Here is a 21335-nt window from a genome sequence, read left to right as displayed (position 1 = left end):
TGTGAGTTACCTTAATGAAATTAAGAGAGGGTGTTTTACTCATATTTAGCAGTGACCTAGCCGCCTTATATGCTCATGTATTTTTAAATAATTGTATTGCTTTGAGTTCAATTAATAAACTGATCTACTTTTTGTAAGTAACAGCAATGAAATGTGTATACGAGTATACACATGCATAAGAAATAATTATAATGTTGGAAATATGTCGACTTATAGATTTTTATTACTACGAGCATATTTTCATAATTTAATGTTATTTATTTATGTCTTTCAAAAAGTCTTCAGTAGCTGTTTGTTGTACTTGTCCATGAGATTGGATGCCCCACAAAACATTTCGCGGTCAGTAATAATTGCTATTTGTACTCCAATTAACACATTTCCTCTTTCGGTTGGTGATGCTCAGCTTGAGTCTTAGCCAACAATAAAGGTTTTAGGTTTGATGCGCAGGCGCATGCGTGGCCACACTCGTCAGCTTGCTAAGCTTTCATTACTGTTATTACTTATAATCTTTACTCACTACAGTACTAAATATATTTATAGTTTTTTTTAGCCGACTGCACTCATATGTTTGCATACATTAACTCCCGCAGAGCAATTGTGTACCGTAATCTGTGCAACGGTTAATTACTTGGTTATCTGTGCACCTAGCAATTAAACGATTTAATTAACACATTCACTTTTACTTTTATTTCCACTCTTAAGTGTCTTAAGAGTGCTTGCAGCTTAGTTAATTATTCATACTCGTACAATATGTGCGTATCTAAAAATTATGTACAAAGTAAAAATTGTACATATATGAAATCCCAAAACAGAATTGAAAATTTCACTTTTTTATTTCCTATTTCAGAATAAGCAGAAATCAAGCGCGGATGGCAAGAGCAGCTCAGCCGAAAAATCGTCGAAATCTGGAAGTGCCAACGGTGTATCCAATAGTAACAGCAACAATAACAACAACAATAATACTACTCGAGAGAATAACAATGTTTGCGGTAAACACATCTCGAACGGCAAAACAAATTGGAATGCAAAGGTGAGTCTCTTCTTAATTATTTTATTGATGAGGTTGTTCGGTAAAATTGAGATAAGAGAAATATCTCTAGTATTACTATTGTGTGATAATGCAATCAATAAGTTCGTTCGAAGTAAAAACCTTTCGTTCGAAATATATTCAGTAAGAGAGCACCTCAGGGTTTTGGAAAAGGTAGCTTTTTTTACCATTAAAAGTTTGATATAAGCTTAAGTAGTTTCCAAAACGTGGCAAATATTTATCGAATAAATGACTGAATGGTATTAAGTTAAGACAGTAATGTTATATACATATATATCATGAATATTTTAACCCATTAGCCTCCACCAAAGGGTATCATAGTGCTTTTAAGACAAAAAAAGTAGTTAAAAGCTCAGGTGTATGATCACCTAAATTTCATTTAGTTATTCTTATTGAACTTTTTTTGTAGTTTTTTTTGTAAGAAGACCACTAATTCTTATATAAAAACTAACTAAAGTTTTTTATAAAGGAAAGTACCCGAAACTTTCTTGAAAATAGTACAAATTATTGAAACTGTGAGCTGCAAAATGACTTCTTGTATAGGTTTAGGAAAATACTTTCCTGGATTTTATAATTTAGACAAAAGCTCGACACTAGCTATTTATATTTCAATATTAGCTTACTATGTAGACTATTCTCGGAGTGATTTTATAATAATTATAGAAATCCCTGTAAATACTTATATAGTATATAAATAAAATTAGTGTAGATTAAAGTTGAGGACTGCACTGCAAGCAGTGGTTCCTTCTTTTATCACATCACTGCATATAACTTTGCTGTATTAAGTAGGCTTAGCAAATCTACTGAATTGATGGATGTCAAATGTTCTCTTATTGCATTCAGTTTCCCGAAAGCATGACGGGGAGACTTGTAGTTGGGGAGCAATCAAATATAAAACCCTACTAGCTGTCTTAGTTTATCCCTGAAGAGGACAATTAGTTACTTGAATCTTTTTTTATTGAACTCTCCCAGAAATAGCATCACATTGCAAAATCCGAGCATTTGCTGACAGTTTTTTTGTTGTTTTTCTTTAAAATAATCTCTTCACTGCAAACTGATGGCGTAGACCTGAGCTTGAAAAACTGGACATGCGCATAGACTATTTCGTATGTACCAATTCTATACCATTGCAGAGTACTCCTTCTCAGGTGGAGTCCACTCAGTCGCGTATACAGCTCAGTGATATTTGAAATATTTTAAAGTATATTTTCTTGGTGATGCTGTCTCTAGGAAAACTTGCTACTTTCTCTCCAATGATCATTTGTTTCTGAGCACTTGTTCTAATGATGTCTAGGCTAAGATTGATCTCTTTGCCGTGATTTCTACAAGGTGCTTTCCAAAGTAAATAGGACTTAAAAATCGTAGAACAAATGGTTTTTTTGGCAAAATCAATTTATTTTATTCAAAAAAGTCTCCTTCTGCTTCAATACAGCTTTTTGCACGGTCCAAAAGCATGTCGAACGAGTGTTTTAGCTCGTTGGCCGGTATGGCCGCCAGAATGCCGGTGCAAGCCTTTTGAATGGCCTCTAAATCTGCATAACGCTTTCCTTTCATGGGCAAATGCATTTTTCCGAAAAGGAAGAAGTCGCACGGTGCCATATCAGGTGAATACGGGGAATGGTTAATGGTTAAAATGTGATTTTTGGTCAAATAATCGGTCACCTGCGTCGATCGATGAGACGGCGCGATATTCAGGCCAAATACGTCAAATACGACGCACCAAACGCTTCAAAACGCCAAGGTATAATACCGCATCAACATTTTGGCCGGGTGGAACAAATTCTTTGTGGACAATACCTTTTGAATCATAAGAACAAATCAGCATTGTCTTCACTTTTGACTTCTCAATGCGCGATTTTTTGGGTTTCGGCTCGTCCGGTGCCTTCCATTGAGCTCTCTGGCGTTTCATTTCGGGATCATATAGGAAACACGTCACCAGTCACAATATTGTAAAGGAAGTTTTTGACCTGTTTGACCTCTTTAATGATGTCCTTCGAATGTTGGATTTGGAGCAATTTTTGGTCGTCAGTCAATTTGTGCGGAACAAACATAAAATGCGATAAATCGATGTTTTGGATATATTCAATTCCATTTCCATAAATTTCTGTAATGATTTCGGCTGATTTTTGATGAATTCACGCACAGTTTTGATGGAATTTCCGGTGATCACAGATTTTGATTGGTCCACATGTTGTTGATCGTCATTTATGTCCTCACGGCGACTTTGAAAACGTTGAAACCACTCGTGCACTCTGCTACGGGATAGGCAATCATCGCCATAAACTTATTTCATCAATTGAAACGTTTCGGTAAAAGTTTTACCAATTTTAAAACAAAATTTAATGTTGGCTCTTTGTTCGTAGCTCGTTTTCGCAGCGATAACACAAACATACTGACACTTAAAACGCAATAACTTCACTTCCATGAAATGTCATGAAATTCTCACTGGACAATCGATAAAGATAGCAGATTCTAACGCACCAGTCGACATATAGATGGCGCCACCAGGGGGCGCTAGATTAAAAAAGTCCTGTTTACTTTGGAAAGCACCTTGTACAATGATATTGAGCGGATTGATACCCATAACCATATGCTTTTCTTAAAACTAAAAAGCGTTTCCTAACTGGTTACATAAATTTCAGATTTTATTTTACCGATTTAACTGAAATTTTTCCTATAATGCATATTAACATGTTTTAGCCTTATTATGTAAATGTAAAAACTCATAAATTCCAATTTCAGTAACAATTACATAGTCGCGTAGTCGAATTTAGTTTGCCACGCTTTGACATACAAACAAAAAATGGTTACGATTACATCTGTAAACTAATTTTTTGACCGTCTCAACTGCACGTCTTCAGCACACTGACTTTTATGACATTAACACAATTGATATTTCTATTACGCTTATCTTCCCGCTTTATTTCGTTTTCTGCTGCTGGACATACTATACATATAGTATGTAATTAAAAAAGTTAAAGTTATGCATATGTGTAGATAGAAGTGGAGAGAGAAAACTAGAAAAGTTTTCCTTATTGACGATCACGTAATTGAGATCAACGCTTCTGCTTTATAAAGCTTTTTTAGAGCAAAAATATGATGTTTCTTGCTCTGTGCTCTTAAGTATACGTGGAAATGCACTACTGTACCAGTATTAAGGTGAGCGCTTTGATTGGTTGGTTGGGAGGGCCATCATTAAGCGCATTCTGCTCCCGGGTGGTAACCAAATTATGACTTACCTAACGGATTTAGTACAATTACTAATTTAACCAACTGCCCAGTATCTCTTAAGTTGGCGTTGGGATCCGTAGAATATATTCCATTTCATCCGGCAGCGTCTCATCATCCTCCCCGTATGTTCTGCATTTCACCGAATTCACTTTTCCAATTTTGTGATGATGTGATCTTAAGTTAGGGTGCCCTGGCATGACCCCTACAATATTACTAAGTTCTCTTTTGCCTAGAAGTAGAAGCTCTTTGGTCTGTACACAAAGTAACTTTGTGGTGTGTCCAGCGTTGCTAGTTGCTCAGATGGTCTACCCATTGAGTCCAATTTTCTATGACTCGTTCGAGCATTTCGACTGGTAATTGGCGAATGACACGCGTGATGTTTTCCTCCCAGGCTTGATTCGATGCGGTATTGTCCGCATACGCTTTAGACTTTACATATCCCCACACGTCTCCAAAACGTGAAATTATATGCTCACCGAAGTGTTCTCTTAACAAATTCAGTGATTGATGCGATGTGTGGAAAGTGGCGCCGTCTTGTTGAAACTAAATGAATGAAGAAATATGGACCGACGATTCCACCGGCCCACAAACCTCACCAATCCGTTGTTATCTTTGAAAGAAATGGCAGCTCTTGAATCTCTTGAGGTTGCTTCTCGTCCCAAATGCGACAATTTTGCTTGTTTACATACTCAGAAATGGGCCTCATCGCTGAACAAAATTTAGCCCAAAAACGTTGCATCTTCTTGGAACTTTTCAAGAACCAATAGAGCGAAGCGATGTCCCTTGGGAAGGGCGAGCAGCTTCAGTTTTTGCACAAGCTATATTTTGTACGCTTTCAATTTAAGTTGTCGACGTGAAATGCGCCAAGTAGTTCCATACGTCAGTCCGAGTTGCTGCGAACGGCGCCGAATCGATTGTCCACGGTCTTCGTGTACACTTTCAGCTAGCCAATAATGAATGCTGGGTCTCAAGATGGGTGGTGGTGTTGCGAATAGTACGCACAGGAAGCCGATTGTGACGATTTTACTTATTGCTTTAAAATTATTCTTTTCTTCAAATTTGGGCACTCCATTACTATTTTTTGTTTGAACTTCTCTAACACCTTAATTAAATTAAATTATACACCATCAGTATCTGTTCCCAAATGTTGTATCTTCTATGGAAGATATAGCACCCTAATGTCGTACTGTGTAATTAAGTATTCGCACTAACGAAGCAGTTTTTTTTATTTTTTTATTTTGCGCTCATTTGTCGAATTTGCGATCTATGAACCATGCAAACTGACATGGTCAATAAAATTTAAATTGTATTGTGCCACACGCATCTACATATCAAATATACATACGTTTTTTGTGCATTATGAGTATAGTAGGATGAATGGACATTGAAAAAGAGATATGAGCTGCCGTTGCTTATGCAGCAGTCGAATAGATGAAGGAAAGAAAGTCGGCTGAATAGTTATGAAAACCAGCGTTGCCGAGAAAAGAGTAGAAAGACCCGAATGACGTTTACGCTTGCGCAATGAGGAAGAAAAAACTCGTCAATAATAAATACAAAAGAAAAGCGAATCGTCTTACGCATCAGAAGACGGCAATTTGTTGTTGCCGGTCAAGCAGAGCTACAAGTAATGACAGAAAGTCATGTTGCGCATTATGTTGCATGCAACATTTGTGCTTTTACTATAGTATATGACTAGCTAAGAGTATATGTACTTGTGGCAGCGTAGTCGCTTAGCCGTACATGTGTACTGATGTACATACATGTCCAACTGCATTGTGTGCTCACAGATATATAGTATATACTCATATGCCACAAAGTAGATTTAATTAGCCGTTTTGTTCGCTAACAAAGTCGTATATTTAGCAGAGGGAAAGTAGGCCTTCGTAAAGATCTGTCGATTCATACGTATTTTATGTTTATCTCTTAGTGTTGAATCTCTCAGGTTTTCCGCGCTTTTCGCATTACATTGTACTTTCAACTGATTGACCGGCTCTTGACCTAAAATTAGGTCAATGTTTGATGCATTAGGTCCACTAGAGGTTGCTTAATTTCAATATAGTCAAAAGTTTATATTTCGCCGAACTTTGTGCTTGAAAAAATTAAAATAAAACCTCAGTCGAAAGTCGTCGAATTTTGGTGGAACTTTATAATGAATATGCTCTAGTTGAGTGGAAAGTGTCAAAAGTGGTTTGCACTATTTATAAGTGGTGATTTTGATTTGGAACACGAAGAACGTCTTGGGCGGTTGAAAAACTTTACAGAAGAGAGACCGTAAGCATTACTCGATGAGGATTGTTGTAAAACACAAGAAGAGTTCGGAGAATCGTTCCGAGTCACTCAAGCAACTAGGAAAGCTGCCGGAGAAGCAATGAAATTGGGTGTCATATGAAGTGAAGCCAAAAGACATTAAAAGACGATTTTGCTTGTCAAAAATACTTATTGAAAGCTACAAAAAGAATTCAAATTCGACTTCTCCAAACGTAAAAAGTCATATGTGAAACCTGATCAATCAGCCGAATCAATTGTAAAGTTGAATATCTATTACGCCAAGATAACTCTGTATTTTTGAGATCAGAAGAGCTACTGTACTATGAGCTTCTAAAAGCGAGTGAAACCATTAACTAGGAATACTATCGACAACATCTAATTAAAAACGTGCTTGTGCCGAAAAACGAACGATATTTGCAACTGATGACGAAGTAACAACAGCTGGGTCTGCCTCACCCATCTTATAGCTTAGATCTTGCTGCTTCTGACTACCTCTTTTCAGGTCGAAAGAAATACGGCTGACATCATCTTGGCTGCCAATTCGGCAGAGTAATTTTGGAATGGAATCCCCTAACTGTCCGGAAAATAGGAAAATGTTAAATTTTCATCTTCGCAATACTTTGAATAATACTATTGTATATTTTTTTATATCCTCAGCAGGGTATGTTAAGTTTGCCACGAAGTTTGTAACACCCAGAAGGAAGCGTCCGAGATCCTATAAAGTATATATATAAATGTATGTATGTTGCGCTGAGTCGATTTAGCCATGTCCGTCTGTCTTTCTGTCCGTCTGTATATATACGAACTGGTCCCTCAGTTTTTGAGATATCGTTTTGAAATTTTGCAAACGTCATTTTCTCTTCAAGAAGCTGCTCATTTGTCAGAACTGCTGATATCGCCACTATAATATATAGCTTTTATACAAACTGAACGATCGGAATCAAGTTCTTGTATGGAAAACTTACCTTCACAAAAGTTGGCACTGGTTATGTTCTAAGATAATAATGTAATATACGAAGAAATTGTTAAGATCGGTTTACTATGGCATATAGCTGCCATACAAACTGAATGATCGGAATCAAATGCTTGCAGTTTTCCTCCTCTCTTGATGATATATCTTCACGAAATTTGGTATGAGTTATTGTTCATAGAAATAATGTAATATCGGAAGAAATTGTTCAGATCGGCTCACTATATTATATAGCTGCCATACAAACTGAATGATCGGAAGCAAGGGGATTGTATGAAAAACTTTCGTATTTGACGTGGTACCATCACGAAATTTGACATGGATTATTGCTTAAGGTAAAAATATAATCTCCGAAAAAAATTGTTCAGATCGGATTACTAAAGCATATAGCTACCATACAAACTGAACTCGTAGTTACTAAAAGAAATGCACTTCGTAGCAGCTGAAGTTAACGTTTTTTCTTGTTTTTAATCAACATTAAAATTTTGAAATAAAAACCTCGAATTAAGTTACAGACCCAAAACTTTATAGCCAAAAGAAACGTTCCATCTTCACATCCTTCGCAGGTTTGGAACTGCTGATATTTAAGGTTATATATATATATATTTGTTCTAATACTATTTTTAATTTTTCCAGTCTTCGCACTCCCTACCCAATAGCTATCTATAATCACACATCAATTTTGAGAAAATAATTCCCCCAAAACAAGCTGACGCGTATATTTTAATATACAATCATTTATGTTGGACCATACTGACCAATAATCTCTATATGACCGAATCTCATTTTGAATTTATAGAGGAAAATTAGTATGGTTTCTTTTATGTCGACCAATACAAGAGGTTCCTTCATTGAAGGCTCATTTAGCCAGTACGACTATTATATTTACTTTATCCTTTCTTTATTCCTATTGTTATTCTTTCGACCAGTGTCTCATTGCGCCTTCCTAGTAAACTTTGTACATGAAAATAGAAAAATAGTCATACAATTGTTCCTATCATTCAACCTACTTTGTTACAAACTGTTATTCTATATATACATATATGTATGTATACATATATATTTCGAAATTCCATTCCATATCAAATACCCGACGCCACTTTAAGGTCGAAGATTAAAAAGAATTAAAAAAAGTTATAACAATATAATTATAGTAAGCGCGCATAAAATGTTTATCAAATTATGAAAGAAATGAAATCAGCTGGTAATCTTTATGTAACCTAGTTTAGTAACTACACTTGAGATTTCTTAATAACACTTCTAAGTAAGTATTAAGCCAGCTAAGTAATCAGGCAATCAGCAGACAGCAACTTTAACCGCATACACGACATTACTTCGCAACTCGTAACTATAATATTTATGTACATATGTATATTTATATCTTTACGTAAGTGGTATGGTACATAACACGCAACCACAACCTGAAACTCACGAACAAACCACACACAGCTTCCGCATTCGAGCCGCAGCTTGCGTACAAGAAGCCTTTCACGCCAACTACAACAAATACCTTTCCCCACCGCTGCTTCTACTTCTTGTTAAGACAACTACTGCTAGAAACTCGGTTGCCGGCTCCGCGTTTGTTGGTACTGTGCGAAATTGCTAGTGTTTAGTGCCACGCCAACTTGGTACGGCTTTTGTTTTTGTTGCAGCTGCCCTAGTCGTGATTACTGCGACTGCATTGTTCTTTGATTGTCCGACTCTCTGTGGCGTGGAGTGATGATGAATTGGTATGGTACTGCTATTCTGACTGGTTTCAATTACCGCCGGTAACATTGGCTTCAGAACAGGTTCTAGGTTGATATTAATTTGCCAACTTTGTGATACGAATCGTTTTTATTTATTATACTTTCGGATCTTATTATTTATTTTAATTTATTATACTTCGGTCTATACTAGTTATAATAACTAATAGAGATAGATATAGATTTGAAATTTATATAACATCAAAATGATTATGATGACGAGACGAATTGAATTCCGGATGTCTGTCTGCCCGTGGTAACGATAACCTGAGTAAAAATTCAGATCATGATATTGATGAATCTTAGAACACTTATTCGTTAGCACACTGAGGAAGTTGATATTATAGATGAAGGAAATCGGACTATTGCCACGCTCAATTGCAGTTTGATAAAGAGCATCAAAGTAGGGAACTGCATATGTAATTTAAAGGCTTTTAAAAATTAGATTTGGTCTCACCATCTAAAAGGTTGGTCTGTACATATATATGTACAGTATGTCACGAACCACCAAGGCTGTATCAACTAAACTAGCATAGCACAAGGTCTTCTAGCATCTCTTCACACAATGTGAAATGGTATTTTACTGTCAAGATGGTACTAATGGGTACTAAAGGTGGACATAGTTGAAATCTTATAAATAAGGAACTACTCGACCAATTTCTCCCAAAGTTGCATAAAATAGTCTTATCAATCCCATAAATCAATCACCAATGAATTTATCGCAATAAAACTTTTTACAAATAATGCCTTCGCGTCTCTATCTCCCTGGACCAATTCGTATGATAACGTTTTAAGCCGCTAGATACTGAATTTGTGACTCAGTGACTGACTTTTTAGTGAAAATATCGGTCATTTTGTGAGATATATTAATGAAATTTTAGCTTTTGCTTGCTTACTCGTTTAACAACAAATTTTGCTAATACCTGTAAATGTGGCCTCGAAAATTGTGGGAATATAAAATGTTCGGTTTCAATCGCTTATTTATTTTTTTATTACATATATTCAAATCATGAAATTAAACTTTGATTATTCATATAGAAAAAGTTGTAAAAGTTTCATTAACCAAAGTAGTATTTGTGGATTAAATTTGAAATCCTTGTTTTCGAAAAGAGTTCGTTTCATCTGACAAACTATCGAGGCTATATTTTCCGCCATACCTCTTCTTAATGTGGTAGTCGAAGGTTCAGGTTTTTCTGTTTGCAGGTGATCCGACAATTTATTCTCATAAAAAAAAGAGGTTTTTGAACTTGGGATTTTACATAAAAACGGTGACGAACTTGACTCATTAGGGTACTGATACATAGATATGTAGTATGTATATAATTTTATTATAAGGACACTTTTCAAGTATTATGCAAAGAGTAAAGAGTATTTATACTCTCTTATTTCACAACTGACAGCATTTGCACTTATTCTGCTGTCTTTTATGGAATTCCCATGTAATTGAACAGTATAACACAACACTTAAAATGTAGAACATACGATTAGCCACAGTAATTAGTCAAAAAACTATAAAGCAAGGAAACATTGGAGAATATTAGCAAATTTGTAAAGCTTTCGCAAAGTTATGCTAATCAGACGACTCAATATTCGTGAATGTCTTAATAGTGGTTCGAGTGATCAAGTCGAGCAGTGCGACAACTGAGCAGAACTTAGTTCAGTGGCTGACGCAGCGCTCCAGTGGCGCAATTGGTTAGCGCACGGTACTTATAATCAGTAACTAGTGTGTTGAAGTTGAGCAATGCCGGGGTTGTGAGTTCGAGCCTCACCTGGAGCAGCACTGGTAAATATTTTAAAAAAATTTTTACAAAATAAAAATTGTTGAAACATCTTAAAAGTATGCTACGAAGGAAATTTTCAAGGAAATTGTTTTGACAAAAGGGAGGAAATATGAAAGTAACTAATATGTTTGTATAAGCATATCTGGAGAATGTATGTTCATTTATGTATGTAAAACAACAAATATGTATGAATACTTCAGTGTTGTGGAAAATCTATCAACAAATTATTCTATTAAAATAGTAGTTTCCCCTTATTCGCTAATTAATATGCCGCTAATCAATCTTAGAATTGATGTACAGCATGTGTACTAGGGTGTTTCACTTAATTTATTTTTAATTTCTTCTCGAAAATTTGTTTGTGTATGGTGAAAAAAATTCTATAAAAATTGTAGCTCCTAATTTTTGAACAACGTCATTAATCAAGGAAGTATTTTAAGTCAAATTTAATGCTGACGTTTTCAGGATTTTTTTTTCAACATAAAATCTCAAGTGTCCGCAAAAAAAAAACAATAATAATATACATATATACTATACATATATGTATGTTCATATGTATGTACATATATGTATATGAATATGTGTACTATATTAGTTTAGAGCGATTTTACAGAATTTAATTTTTTTTTCAATATATTAAGTTTAAAGTTAATCAGTAATCTAGTTTTAATGAACATTTTTCGTAATCGTAATGATTGGTTTTTCACTTCAGTCCAATCATGTAATTAACTTAAGTACATTAAGGGGTTATATGGGTTTCCTCGGGAAAAACAGCCTTTTATCAAAAAAATTTTTCTCATATAAAAAATGAAATATTTTTTTCGAATTTTTTATTGTTACAAACGCACGCTATTAACAAAGAAATTCGAAATTTTTGGGAAAAAATATTTTAAACTCATTGCAACGCCATTTCCGGTGACCCTACTTACTTAGTCATCTAAAGTGAAAAAATACGAAAATGCGTGTTTTAGATAAAATCTTAGCTTAGAACTTGGACGAAGAAAAAAAAAACTGAAAATTGGATTTTTAGCAGACATTTTTACAAAAAAATGAAAAGCAAAAAATACTTCGTTTAAGTCTTTAAAAACTGTATATCAAGGACCCGTGTAAAATTTCATGAAGATCGGTTGAGAGTTCTCGAGAAATTTTGCCAACTGACTTCAAAAACACAGTTTCGAGACAAATGCGTTTAAAGGCGGTGTATTTAGCCTAGCTAACCTCGAGCGTACAAATTCTAAAGGCTATATTCCCGAAACTATTACTCGGATCAACTATTACTTGAAAACTTAGAACAATACTCTAGAAGTGTTAAAGAATTTAATAAGACTATAAAAAATTAGATTTGTTGAACCCATGTAATCCCTTAAGAAAGTAAAAATCGAATCGGAGTCACAAGAAGTCGACGATATGTAAGAAGTAAAAATACATACATATCATTGATCCATCTATGAAAAAAATTTTAACATTTTATTTATCAAATTTCATAATATTTAATTATTTTATAAAAGGTGTCTACAAACATAAATATAAATTTAAAAATTTTGTTTATGAAAAAATAAATATTAAATTAGGTGGAGTAGCACTGCAGCAGACGACTCGTCGTACAACTGTGTCAGTGGGTCGATAACCTCTCGCACCCGCTCTGTTTTAAAGCGAAAGGAAGACCACAAGTGCGCTCTTATCAGTGACGTCATATGATATTGAGTTTATTTTTAGACGTACACACATTCTTCTTCTTTTTCAGCCCATATACAAAAATACATGTATGTAGAATAAGAACATTCTTGTTATAGAACTAGATTCTACCATATCTTCTGCCTTCCTAATTTGCTGATTTTCTCAGTACCTTTGTATCCGTTATTTCTGCTCTCAATTCGCCCATTTTTTGCCCGATGATGACGTTTTGCAAGCCAGACGTGATTACCATACAGACGAATATGTGAATTCGTATTTATTTTTTGTTGCTTTGGGGATGTTTTTAATTTATAGAATAGCTAATCGTCTGCCCCATTTAAGCGTGTTTGTGTATGTGTGGGTTTACGTGTTTTGTTCTTGTCAATGGCACTTGCTGTTAGAGCATTGTTCTGCTTCTCGTCTCTTTCATATCTTCGCATACATTTCGTCGTGCCGATGATGATTCATCAGCTTGCTGTGGTTCTAGTGCGACATTGGCCAGACCCCCTCGCAGCGCTCCAGTGGCGCAATTGGTTAGCGCACGGTACTTATAATCAGTAACTTGTGTGTTGAGGTTGAGCAATGCCGGGGTTGTGAGTTCGAGCCTCACCTGGAGCAGCGTAATTATTTTGCAAAAGTTCTATTTTTTACTCTTTTAATTATTTATTAAAATCAAATAGCATAATTCGCCTTGTAAACTTTTGTTCGCGTGCAAATTGTTATTGGATGTAATATTTTAAATGGTTTCATTGAGCCACTTCGTAGCTGCTGGCGCTAAATACGCGCGCCATAAATAGTTCGCTAATTTGGCAAATTAAAGCCGCCTTATAACATGAATAAACAAATACAAAGGAATGCGTTGAAATTTTTTTTAATCGCATGGCTAGATAAACATTTTAATTGGCTGTAAAATATAATAAGGTTTTAATTATTATTCATTATGTTTTTACAAATATACATACATACTATGTACATATTTATATAGGATATGTACTTATGTAGATGTATCTCATAATATTATTAATTTTTTCGTATATACATACATATATTTTATTTAACTAAAATACGTGAACGTTTGAATTAAACATTTTATTAATTTATCCATACAAGAATTTTTTATAATATTGGTAGTATATACATACATAAGTATACCAAGCAACAAACTACCGGTAAAGAATGGTGTGTAACACCATCTACGCTGTAATACCCTTCACAGGTGCGTGCTAATATAATATAATAAAAATTATAAAATATTTTTATTTTGATTTCTGTTCAATGTTAGCTGTATGCTATAGTAGCCCGATCTGAACGATATGTTCGGAGATTGCAGCGTTGCCTAGGACAATAATCGATGCTACATTGTATGTTACATGCTATGTATGGTATAGTGGTCCGATCTCAGACAGACAGACGACTGATATATGTAGCTAAATCGACTCATCTCGTTACGTTAACTAATAACGTACACACATATGGTATGTATATATGTATGTACATATGTATATGCTTAGTCTTGCCATAAATTCTGTTATATAGTTTACATTGCATGAAGCGAGAACAAATTCGCCGAAAAAGTGCCGATTTTTTTTTTTTATAATTTATAAGCAACTACTCATAAATAATAATCGCTTCAGTTGTTGCTTAATAGTTTATTAGGGGAGTGTCTAAAGCTGATGATTGAAAGAGAAGTAATCGTTTTCGCGTGGTTCGAACCAATTCAGTCATAAAAACTGTTTTTGAACGTATTTGTACAAATTCCCTTAGAAAACAGAAAATTAATCCTACTTTACGGGGTCTCCGACGTTTTCTGTTCAGGGTATAATAATAACTTACTTCTGTAATAAGTTTCTTATGTTTATTTTTAATAATTAACCACACGTTTATTTTATTAAAAACCACAATTTTATTTAAAAAATTCTCTCACGTTTTCTCTTCAATAGGTTCCAAAAGTTTCATGCCCATAATTTAGAGCTAAAACTATTAACCTTTTAGACTCATATTAGTGTTGCATTTTATTCACACCTTACAGTATCTACTTCCGCGTTTCATTCAAGTGTATGCTATACTATATAATATACATATATACATACTACCATATCATATATACATTTATTTAGGTATGTTGATACACACTTTTGAAAGTTTTTATTTGCGAGAAAAGTAATTGTCATCTTCACTAATTAAGAGCCGTGAGATCAGTGGCATTAGTTACTAAGAGGAAAGTATCAACAAATACTGATAAAATAAAAATTTTTCCTATCAAAACAATTTCTTCAGCCAATGACCATTAAATCATTAAAGCAAACAATCAAAAACACTGAAATATATAACAAATATTACATTTATACATATGTATACTTACAATAGATTTAAACTCACAAATATTAATTAGAACTGAGTAGCTTCATAGAAAAATAAAAGCCGAAGCGCCCGCTTTTAGCAGATAAAAAATTCCAAAAACGCTGCGTCATTTAATGATTGACAACCAACAAATTGTAAAAGGTCAAAGAAACAACAACAGAAAAGTTGGTATATAGTATATTTCCAAATACCATGCTTACTTTAGTGCTGTGAAAAAAGTAATCGGTTCAAGTTCTTTTTGATTATGACTTTTTAGTGTCAAAACGCCTCCAAATTGCTAATAATATTATTTTTTTGAAATATGCCGTTTTCTTGCTAATCTATAGTATCTAATGTTAAATTATAGTTAATTATAAGTGCGGAGAAAAATTTCATAAACATATCATAAATCAATTTGCACAAAAAACAGTGAATACTCATTGTCTCAGAGTCCACTAATGAGCTTCAAAGCAAAACAACACCGGTGGATAACATATTCACACATAAAAAATTATTAAAAAATATGCAAATACGGCAAAATTGAATGCATCAATCACTACAACAACAACATAATGTTTTATGAAGACGCATGCGCATCAGCCGTCAGCGTTTGCATGCCTCCAAAGGCGCTAATTGGGTAAGTGCATTTCTGGTTTTTGGCCATTACAACGCTTGCCAATAGGCATAACAGAGTTTTCCGTTATAAGAAATACTTCAATATTCATGTGCATCGACATAAAAATATAAATATGTACATGTATTTGAGTTCCCATAGCGATATCGCATGTTGCCTCAAGCCGTTTTGAGCGGTGCATTGAAAACATAAAAGCCTGCTGCCTCCTCTGAATGGCAGTTGATTGTGAGATGAGAAACTCTTTTATGGCAAAAATTTACAATTATGTCTATATTGTCTTTCAAAGGCCAATGGCTTTTGGAAAACATAATTTTTAGCTTCAAAATGTTGTAGTTTTCCGCACAAAAGTCAATTAAGGTTTTACTTTTAAAGCAAATTTCAATAGCAGTGGAAATGAGATGAGGCAAAGCTACCACAGAACGACAATGATTTTGGTACCGCTAAAATGAAAAAGTTACTTTTAGTTTAAATGCCAGCTTTAAGTTTTTCGTTACATAAATCGAGAAATTGTGTTGAAAAGTATTTAAAATACGGACCAGTTTATTTTAATGCCTTAACTTATTGCTTTCTAAGCCCTAATTTGGTCTTTTTTTCTCAATTGTCCCATAAATATACAATGAAAAATACACGAAAATTTAGTATACCCAAGTGGTTCAAAGGTCGAGGTATCTAATCAATTTACTGAAAACATGTGGAGAAAAAAGTGAAGGGGTTGTTGAAACTTCTACCATCTCTGTATTCGACAAATTTGATAATTTTGAAAGATATTGTTTCACAGGAGAGGTCTTTTACATACACAAATTTCCTATTTTTTCCTAATACTCGTATCCTATACTTGAAGTTGACTTATGGCATATCTTTCTTAAAATAATAACAAATTAATAAAGTTATTCCATAAATTATGCAACCATTAGCTGAATGTCAGGATTTCAATACTTTTATTTATATTTCAGTTTTTCCTGTTCCTATTACCTTTATGACAAAATATTTCTGCAAAACATTGTAGCAGAGCACCAGGACTCTCTGAGAACTCCGGGCTCCGTATTGTCCCCGATTTTTAAAAAAATAAAAATTGTTTAGAGTATATTCTAGTTGTAATTAATTATAATCATAACTTTCTCTTGAAAATCTGATTGTATTCAATATAAAGGTTTCGAAAGTAATGTGAACCATTATAGACCAGAGTATAAGTATCGTACCACACTACTGGTCCTAGTGGCGAAAAAATTGTTGTATTTTTAAGATATCCGAGTGCGTTAAATGCGTCTGAACTCTCCTGTTGGTCGTGAAATCAAAGCCACACAGATGTAAAATGAAATTCGCCCATCGGAAAAGGCGCCACTTGGTGCATTTTGACATACGAAAATTCATTTGATTTTTTAAGAAGAAAATGAAACAACCGTCAATGAAAATCTGTAAGAGTTTATTATTATGGTAAAGCATTCCTTCAATGTCGCCATTCCATATAGTGATAGCGGTGGTTAAATATCTGAATAATCTCCGGCACAAATGCAATGACAGCACAAATGGTCTACGTCAAATGATTTGCTGTCATGAGTTTAGAGTTGGCTGAGCAGAAAACGGAAGAAGGTGGAAGAAAGGGTATTCACTCATAGGGGAATGTGACATTATTTCACAGCCGCAGCTGAATATCTGGGAGTAATATTGAAATCCAAATTGAAATTTAAGGAACACCTGGCGTATACTTCGGGTAAAGCAAACAAAATATATAATGCTCTATCAAGAATGATGACCGATGGGAGCTGCGCGCGTTCCAGCCGGCGAGCTTTAGTAGCAAAAGCAATAAGTTCAGTAATATTGTATGCAGCACCAATATGGATACAGGCACTAAGGAAGACGAATTCGCGGGACTGGACCAGCTATCAGAGCCTTCCGGTGGCAAATCTCAACCAAAGGATGGTGAACCCACAGACTAATTCCGGGCATCCATTCGTGGATAGATAGGCAACATAAGGACAAAGAATTTCCTCTAACCCAAATATCTATTCCGATTCCATTACGATCTTAGTCTGTACTGTCCGACGTGTACAGAATGCATAGAAGACTCTGAGCTCGTATCAATCAATGCCCTTGTTTTTCAAATGTAAGGGAAAAGTTAAAAACCTCACTTGGCAGTAGTTTTTCGGTGGAAAATTTGACAGCATTCATGTGTCAGTCCACTGGTAAATGGAAAGCTGTGATCGAAGCTTCAGCTGTATTTATGACAAAACTAAACACATATAATATATTAGGCGGACAGTCCATATAATAGATGAGACTTAAAGTATTTCTTTCTATCTGGTTGTTCCGTGGGATATATATATGAGTTGGGAGTAGATTAAGTTTAGCGGATTAAAGTTCCACACTGAGTCTTTCGATGCTTCCTCCTACTATAAAAAAACATTCCATGGACTAAAATTTAAAATACACATTTTTCCAATAGATTGTTATACCAACTACCCAACTCAAGCCGAGTCACCCCAACAGTATTTCACCAAATTCCTTTGATTTATAGTGCTATAAAAACACCAGTGGACCAGTGGGGTCTGAAAGAATTTCTTTACTGCTTGTATGATTAGTCTATAAACAAATCTATTTTACGAATTCCTAAGTGTGTTAAGCAAGTATGTCAAAGAACTCGCTCTATTGAAATTTAATTACCTCCGTTAAGTAGATGTCGTGATCTATGAAGCCATGCAAATAGTTTTTGAATTTGACTTTGATACTAGCACAATTATAACGGTATTAATTTAATCGCGTTATCCGAATAAATTGAACTGCTGTGATATATTTATATACATACATATATAGAACAACAAATGCATATATTCACCTAACTTAATTATATTTTATGGTGTGTGCAGACAGGTTATTAAAAATACTTGGACAAAGATTTGTATTAAACTGAATTGTTGATGCTGCCAAAGTAGTCAGCCTTGAGCCAAGAACGCGTTTCTGGTTGCCGATACAAAAATTCTTATAGTCGATGAAGTATTTTTGTTTTTGCAGTGTCTTACTCGTATTACGAATGCCCAGTACCCAGCGGCAACATTCCGCACAGCAGGTGCTTTTGTCATTGAAAGTGAATGGGTGCTTACAAAATGCTTACAAGTACTCAAGTGGAGGCGAATAAAAAATTAGAATAACACCATGCTAGTACATATAAAAACATACATACACCATTTATGTACATATACTTATATACATAGATATATATCTTATTTTCCGATATATATTTTAAACCTTTTCATTTAATTCCCTCATGATTGATGAACATGTTGCAAGTATCCGCCAATTGTACTTAGGTAATCATTCCTATACCGTTATTTTTGAATTTTCAGGGCGTTCAGAGCAATCCGAGTGGACATCGCGATTCAACCGGAAATGGCTTAAATGCGCAAGCGCAGCCGCAGAAAGTTTATCACAACGCGCGTTGTGCGCGCCACCACAAACCACATCACAATCATAGCCACAACAGTAACAACAACAACAGCAGCAACCACAACAGCAGCAGCAATAACACCAACAGTATTGCCAATGGCAACAATAACAACAACAACAGCAATAGCAATGGTGTTCTCGCGAATGGTGCGACGCCGAATGGTCTTACCGACTTGTGTCACCATCAGTTGGCCAATCCACCCGCACATGGACATGGACACAATCACACACACACAAACGGCGGCGGACATCGAAGAAAATCGGAGTCAGTGCTATCTACAGATTCGGATATACGTTTCACCCGTCGCAAGCTGGGCGATAGTCAGAAGTGTGGTTGTGCTGTGATAGCGGGATTTCTAGTCGCCCTCCTTGTGGCCGGCGCTTTCGTTTATGTTGGTTGTAAGTGTGAAAAAGCTTATAACAAATTCAGATTAGTTAAACAATCTTCTGACATTTTAGATACATATTTCCGCCCTGAACCGCTACCAGATCGGACTTTCCGCGGTAAATTTCTGGTAATGAACGATAAGTGGTCCATGGAGTTGGCAGATCAGAATTCATTGAGATTTAATCACAAAGCACGTGACTTCCGCGAGCGCATTAATTTGATTGTAAAACGTTCCGATTTACGTGAGGCTTACGAAGGCAGCGAGATATTGGCGCTGGATGGGTAAATTTGTGTTTTTTCATAACCATTCCAATATGATAATATATAATAATTTTTCTACAAATCACAGCACGGAGGATATCAATGAGGTTGTTGTGCATTTCAACCTTATATTTGATCCATATGCCGGTCTGGTATCGACTGCCGATCTCTTGGCACTCTTCGCTGAGGAGATTAACGAACCGAATCGCAAATATTTTGCCAATATGACCGTTGATCCACAGAGTTTAACGATCAAAGAAGTTACCGGCCTCATTGAAGAACCTGTTATGTCTTCTTCACCACTCGGTGGAGAAGATGATACTACCGAGATAATTACTACCACGCCGAAGCCACCGCGCCGTTGTGAACCGCTCAAATTGAACTACTGCCGTTCAATCGGTTACAATATCACGACTTATCCAAATTTCCTGGGGCATCATTCGTTTGAGGAGGTACAAGCGGACGTGATTGCTTTTCGCGAATTAGTCGATGCCGAGTGTTTTCGTGAAGCTTTCGATTTTGTTTGCCGCTTACTGCAACCACCTTGTGATACACATGGTTCATTCGAACCGACGCCGGGTATGATGTGTCGCGAATATTGTCAGCTCTTCATGAGGGGCTGCGGTAGTCGTTTGCCTGCACGTTTCAAGCGATTTTTCGATTGTGAAACTTTTCCGGAATCGACGGGCATACAGAGTTGTCATAACAAGCCACATTGCGCACACGATTTACAGAACAATGCACAAAGTCCGCGTCTCTGTGACGGTTTCGTGGACTGCCCGGATTTCTCTGATGAACGCACTTGTACTTTCTGTACGGCGAATTCATTATATTGTGGTAGAGGGCGCGCTTGTGTGCCACGTAAGGCGCGTTGCGATGGCAAGGCTGATTGTCCAGATGGTTCGGATGAAAAAGATTGTCGTAAGTATTAGAGAAATCGAGTGCAAATACGAACGAAGTGTGACGCAGGCAATATTTGAGCTTGTTTTTTAAATTTACAGTTGCTATAGCACCACTAGCTGCCGATCTCTTAAAGCCCGAGCCGATGGTGCCCTATTTACCACGCTTCCACTCAGAAGGTTTCGCGGTATTTTCCGAAAAGGGTGTTGTGGGAAAATTGTGCGCAGAAGGTCTGGAAGCAGATAGCAAATTAATAGTACGTCAAACTGTGGCAGAATCGCTTTGCAAATCCCTCGGCTATGAGTAAGTAAAATAAGTGATATTTTTTTAAAATTTGATTTTAACTTTCCATTCAAATTCGTGCAGATCCGTAGAAATATTTGAGGTGCGCAACGATACAGAACAAGTAGAAGATTACGTGCGTGTGCTGGATCCTCACGCGCCGGAGATATCTTTTATACGCACCCACTGTCAGAAGCGGCAGGTACTCTACGTCGGCTGTGGTGAGCTACAGTGTGGGGTGCAGTCGGTATTATCGCCCAAACAATATCTGTCGTTGCCAAAGATGTCCTCACCTGGTGATTGGCCTTGGTTGGTGGCGCTCTATCGCGAGGACATACATGTGTGTGATGGAACACTGGTTCGTATATAGTCTTC

General features: G+C 35.7%; 1 protein-coding gene and 2 non-coding genes across 3 annotated transcripts in view; all 3 read left to right on the top strand.

Annotated features, from left to right (window-relative positions):
- The window catches only part of LOC120773922, a 79280-nt gene that overhangs the window by 44019 nt on the left and 13926 nt on the right, over positions 1 to 21335 (top strand). Inside the window, exons 2-7 of the mRNA XM_040103118.1 lie at positions 848 to 1030; positions 19030 to 19528; positions 19589 to 19799; positions 19867 to 20699; positions 20780 to 20981; positions 21045 to 21318. Coding sequence (XP_039959052.1) covers positions 848 to 1030; positions 19030 to 19528; positions 19589 to 19799; positions 19867 to 20699; positions 20780 to 20981; positions 21045 to 21318 — 2202 coding nt within the window. The remainder of the gene's footprint in view (positions 1 to 847; positions 1031 to 19029; positions 19529 to 19588; positions 19800 to 19866; positions 20700 to 20779; positions 20982 to 21044; positions 21319 to 21335) is intronic.
- On the top strand, positions 10937 to 11039 carry Trnai-uau. Its single transcript has 2 exons — positions 10937 to 10974; positions 11004 to 11039. It is a non-coding gene; the product is annotated as a tRNA-Ile (tRNA).
- Trnai-uau lies at positions 13230 to 13332 on the top strand. The gene is made up of 2 exons: positions 13230 to 13267; positions 13297 to 13332. It is a non-coding gene; the product is annotated as a tRNA-Ile (tRNA).

Source organism: Bactrocera tryoni, chromosome 4 (assembly GCF_016617805.1).
Source record: "Bactrocera tryoni isolate S06 chromosome 4, CSIRO_BtryS06_freeze2, whole genome shotgun sequence".
Taxonomy (NCBI): domain Eukaryota; kingdom Metazoa; phylum Arthropoda; class Insecta; order Diptera; family Tephritidae; genus Bactrocera; species Bactrocera tryoni.
The sequence above is the reverse complement of the archived record's forward strand: the minus strand, read 5'-3'. Positions and strand labels throughout refer to the sequence as shown.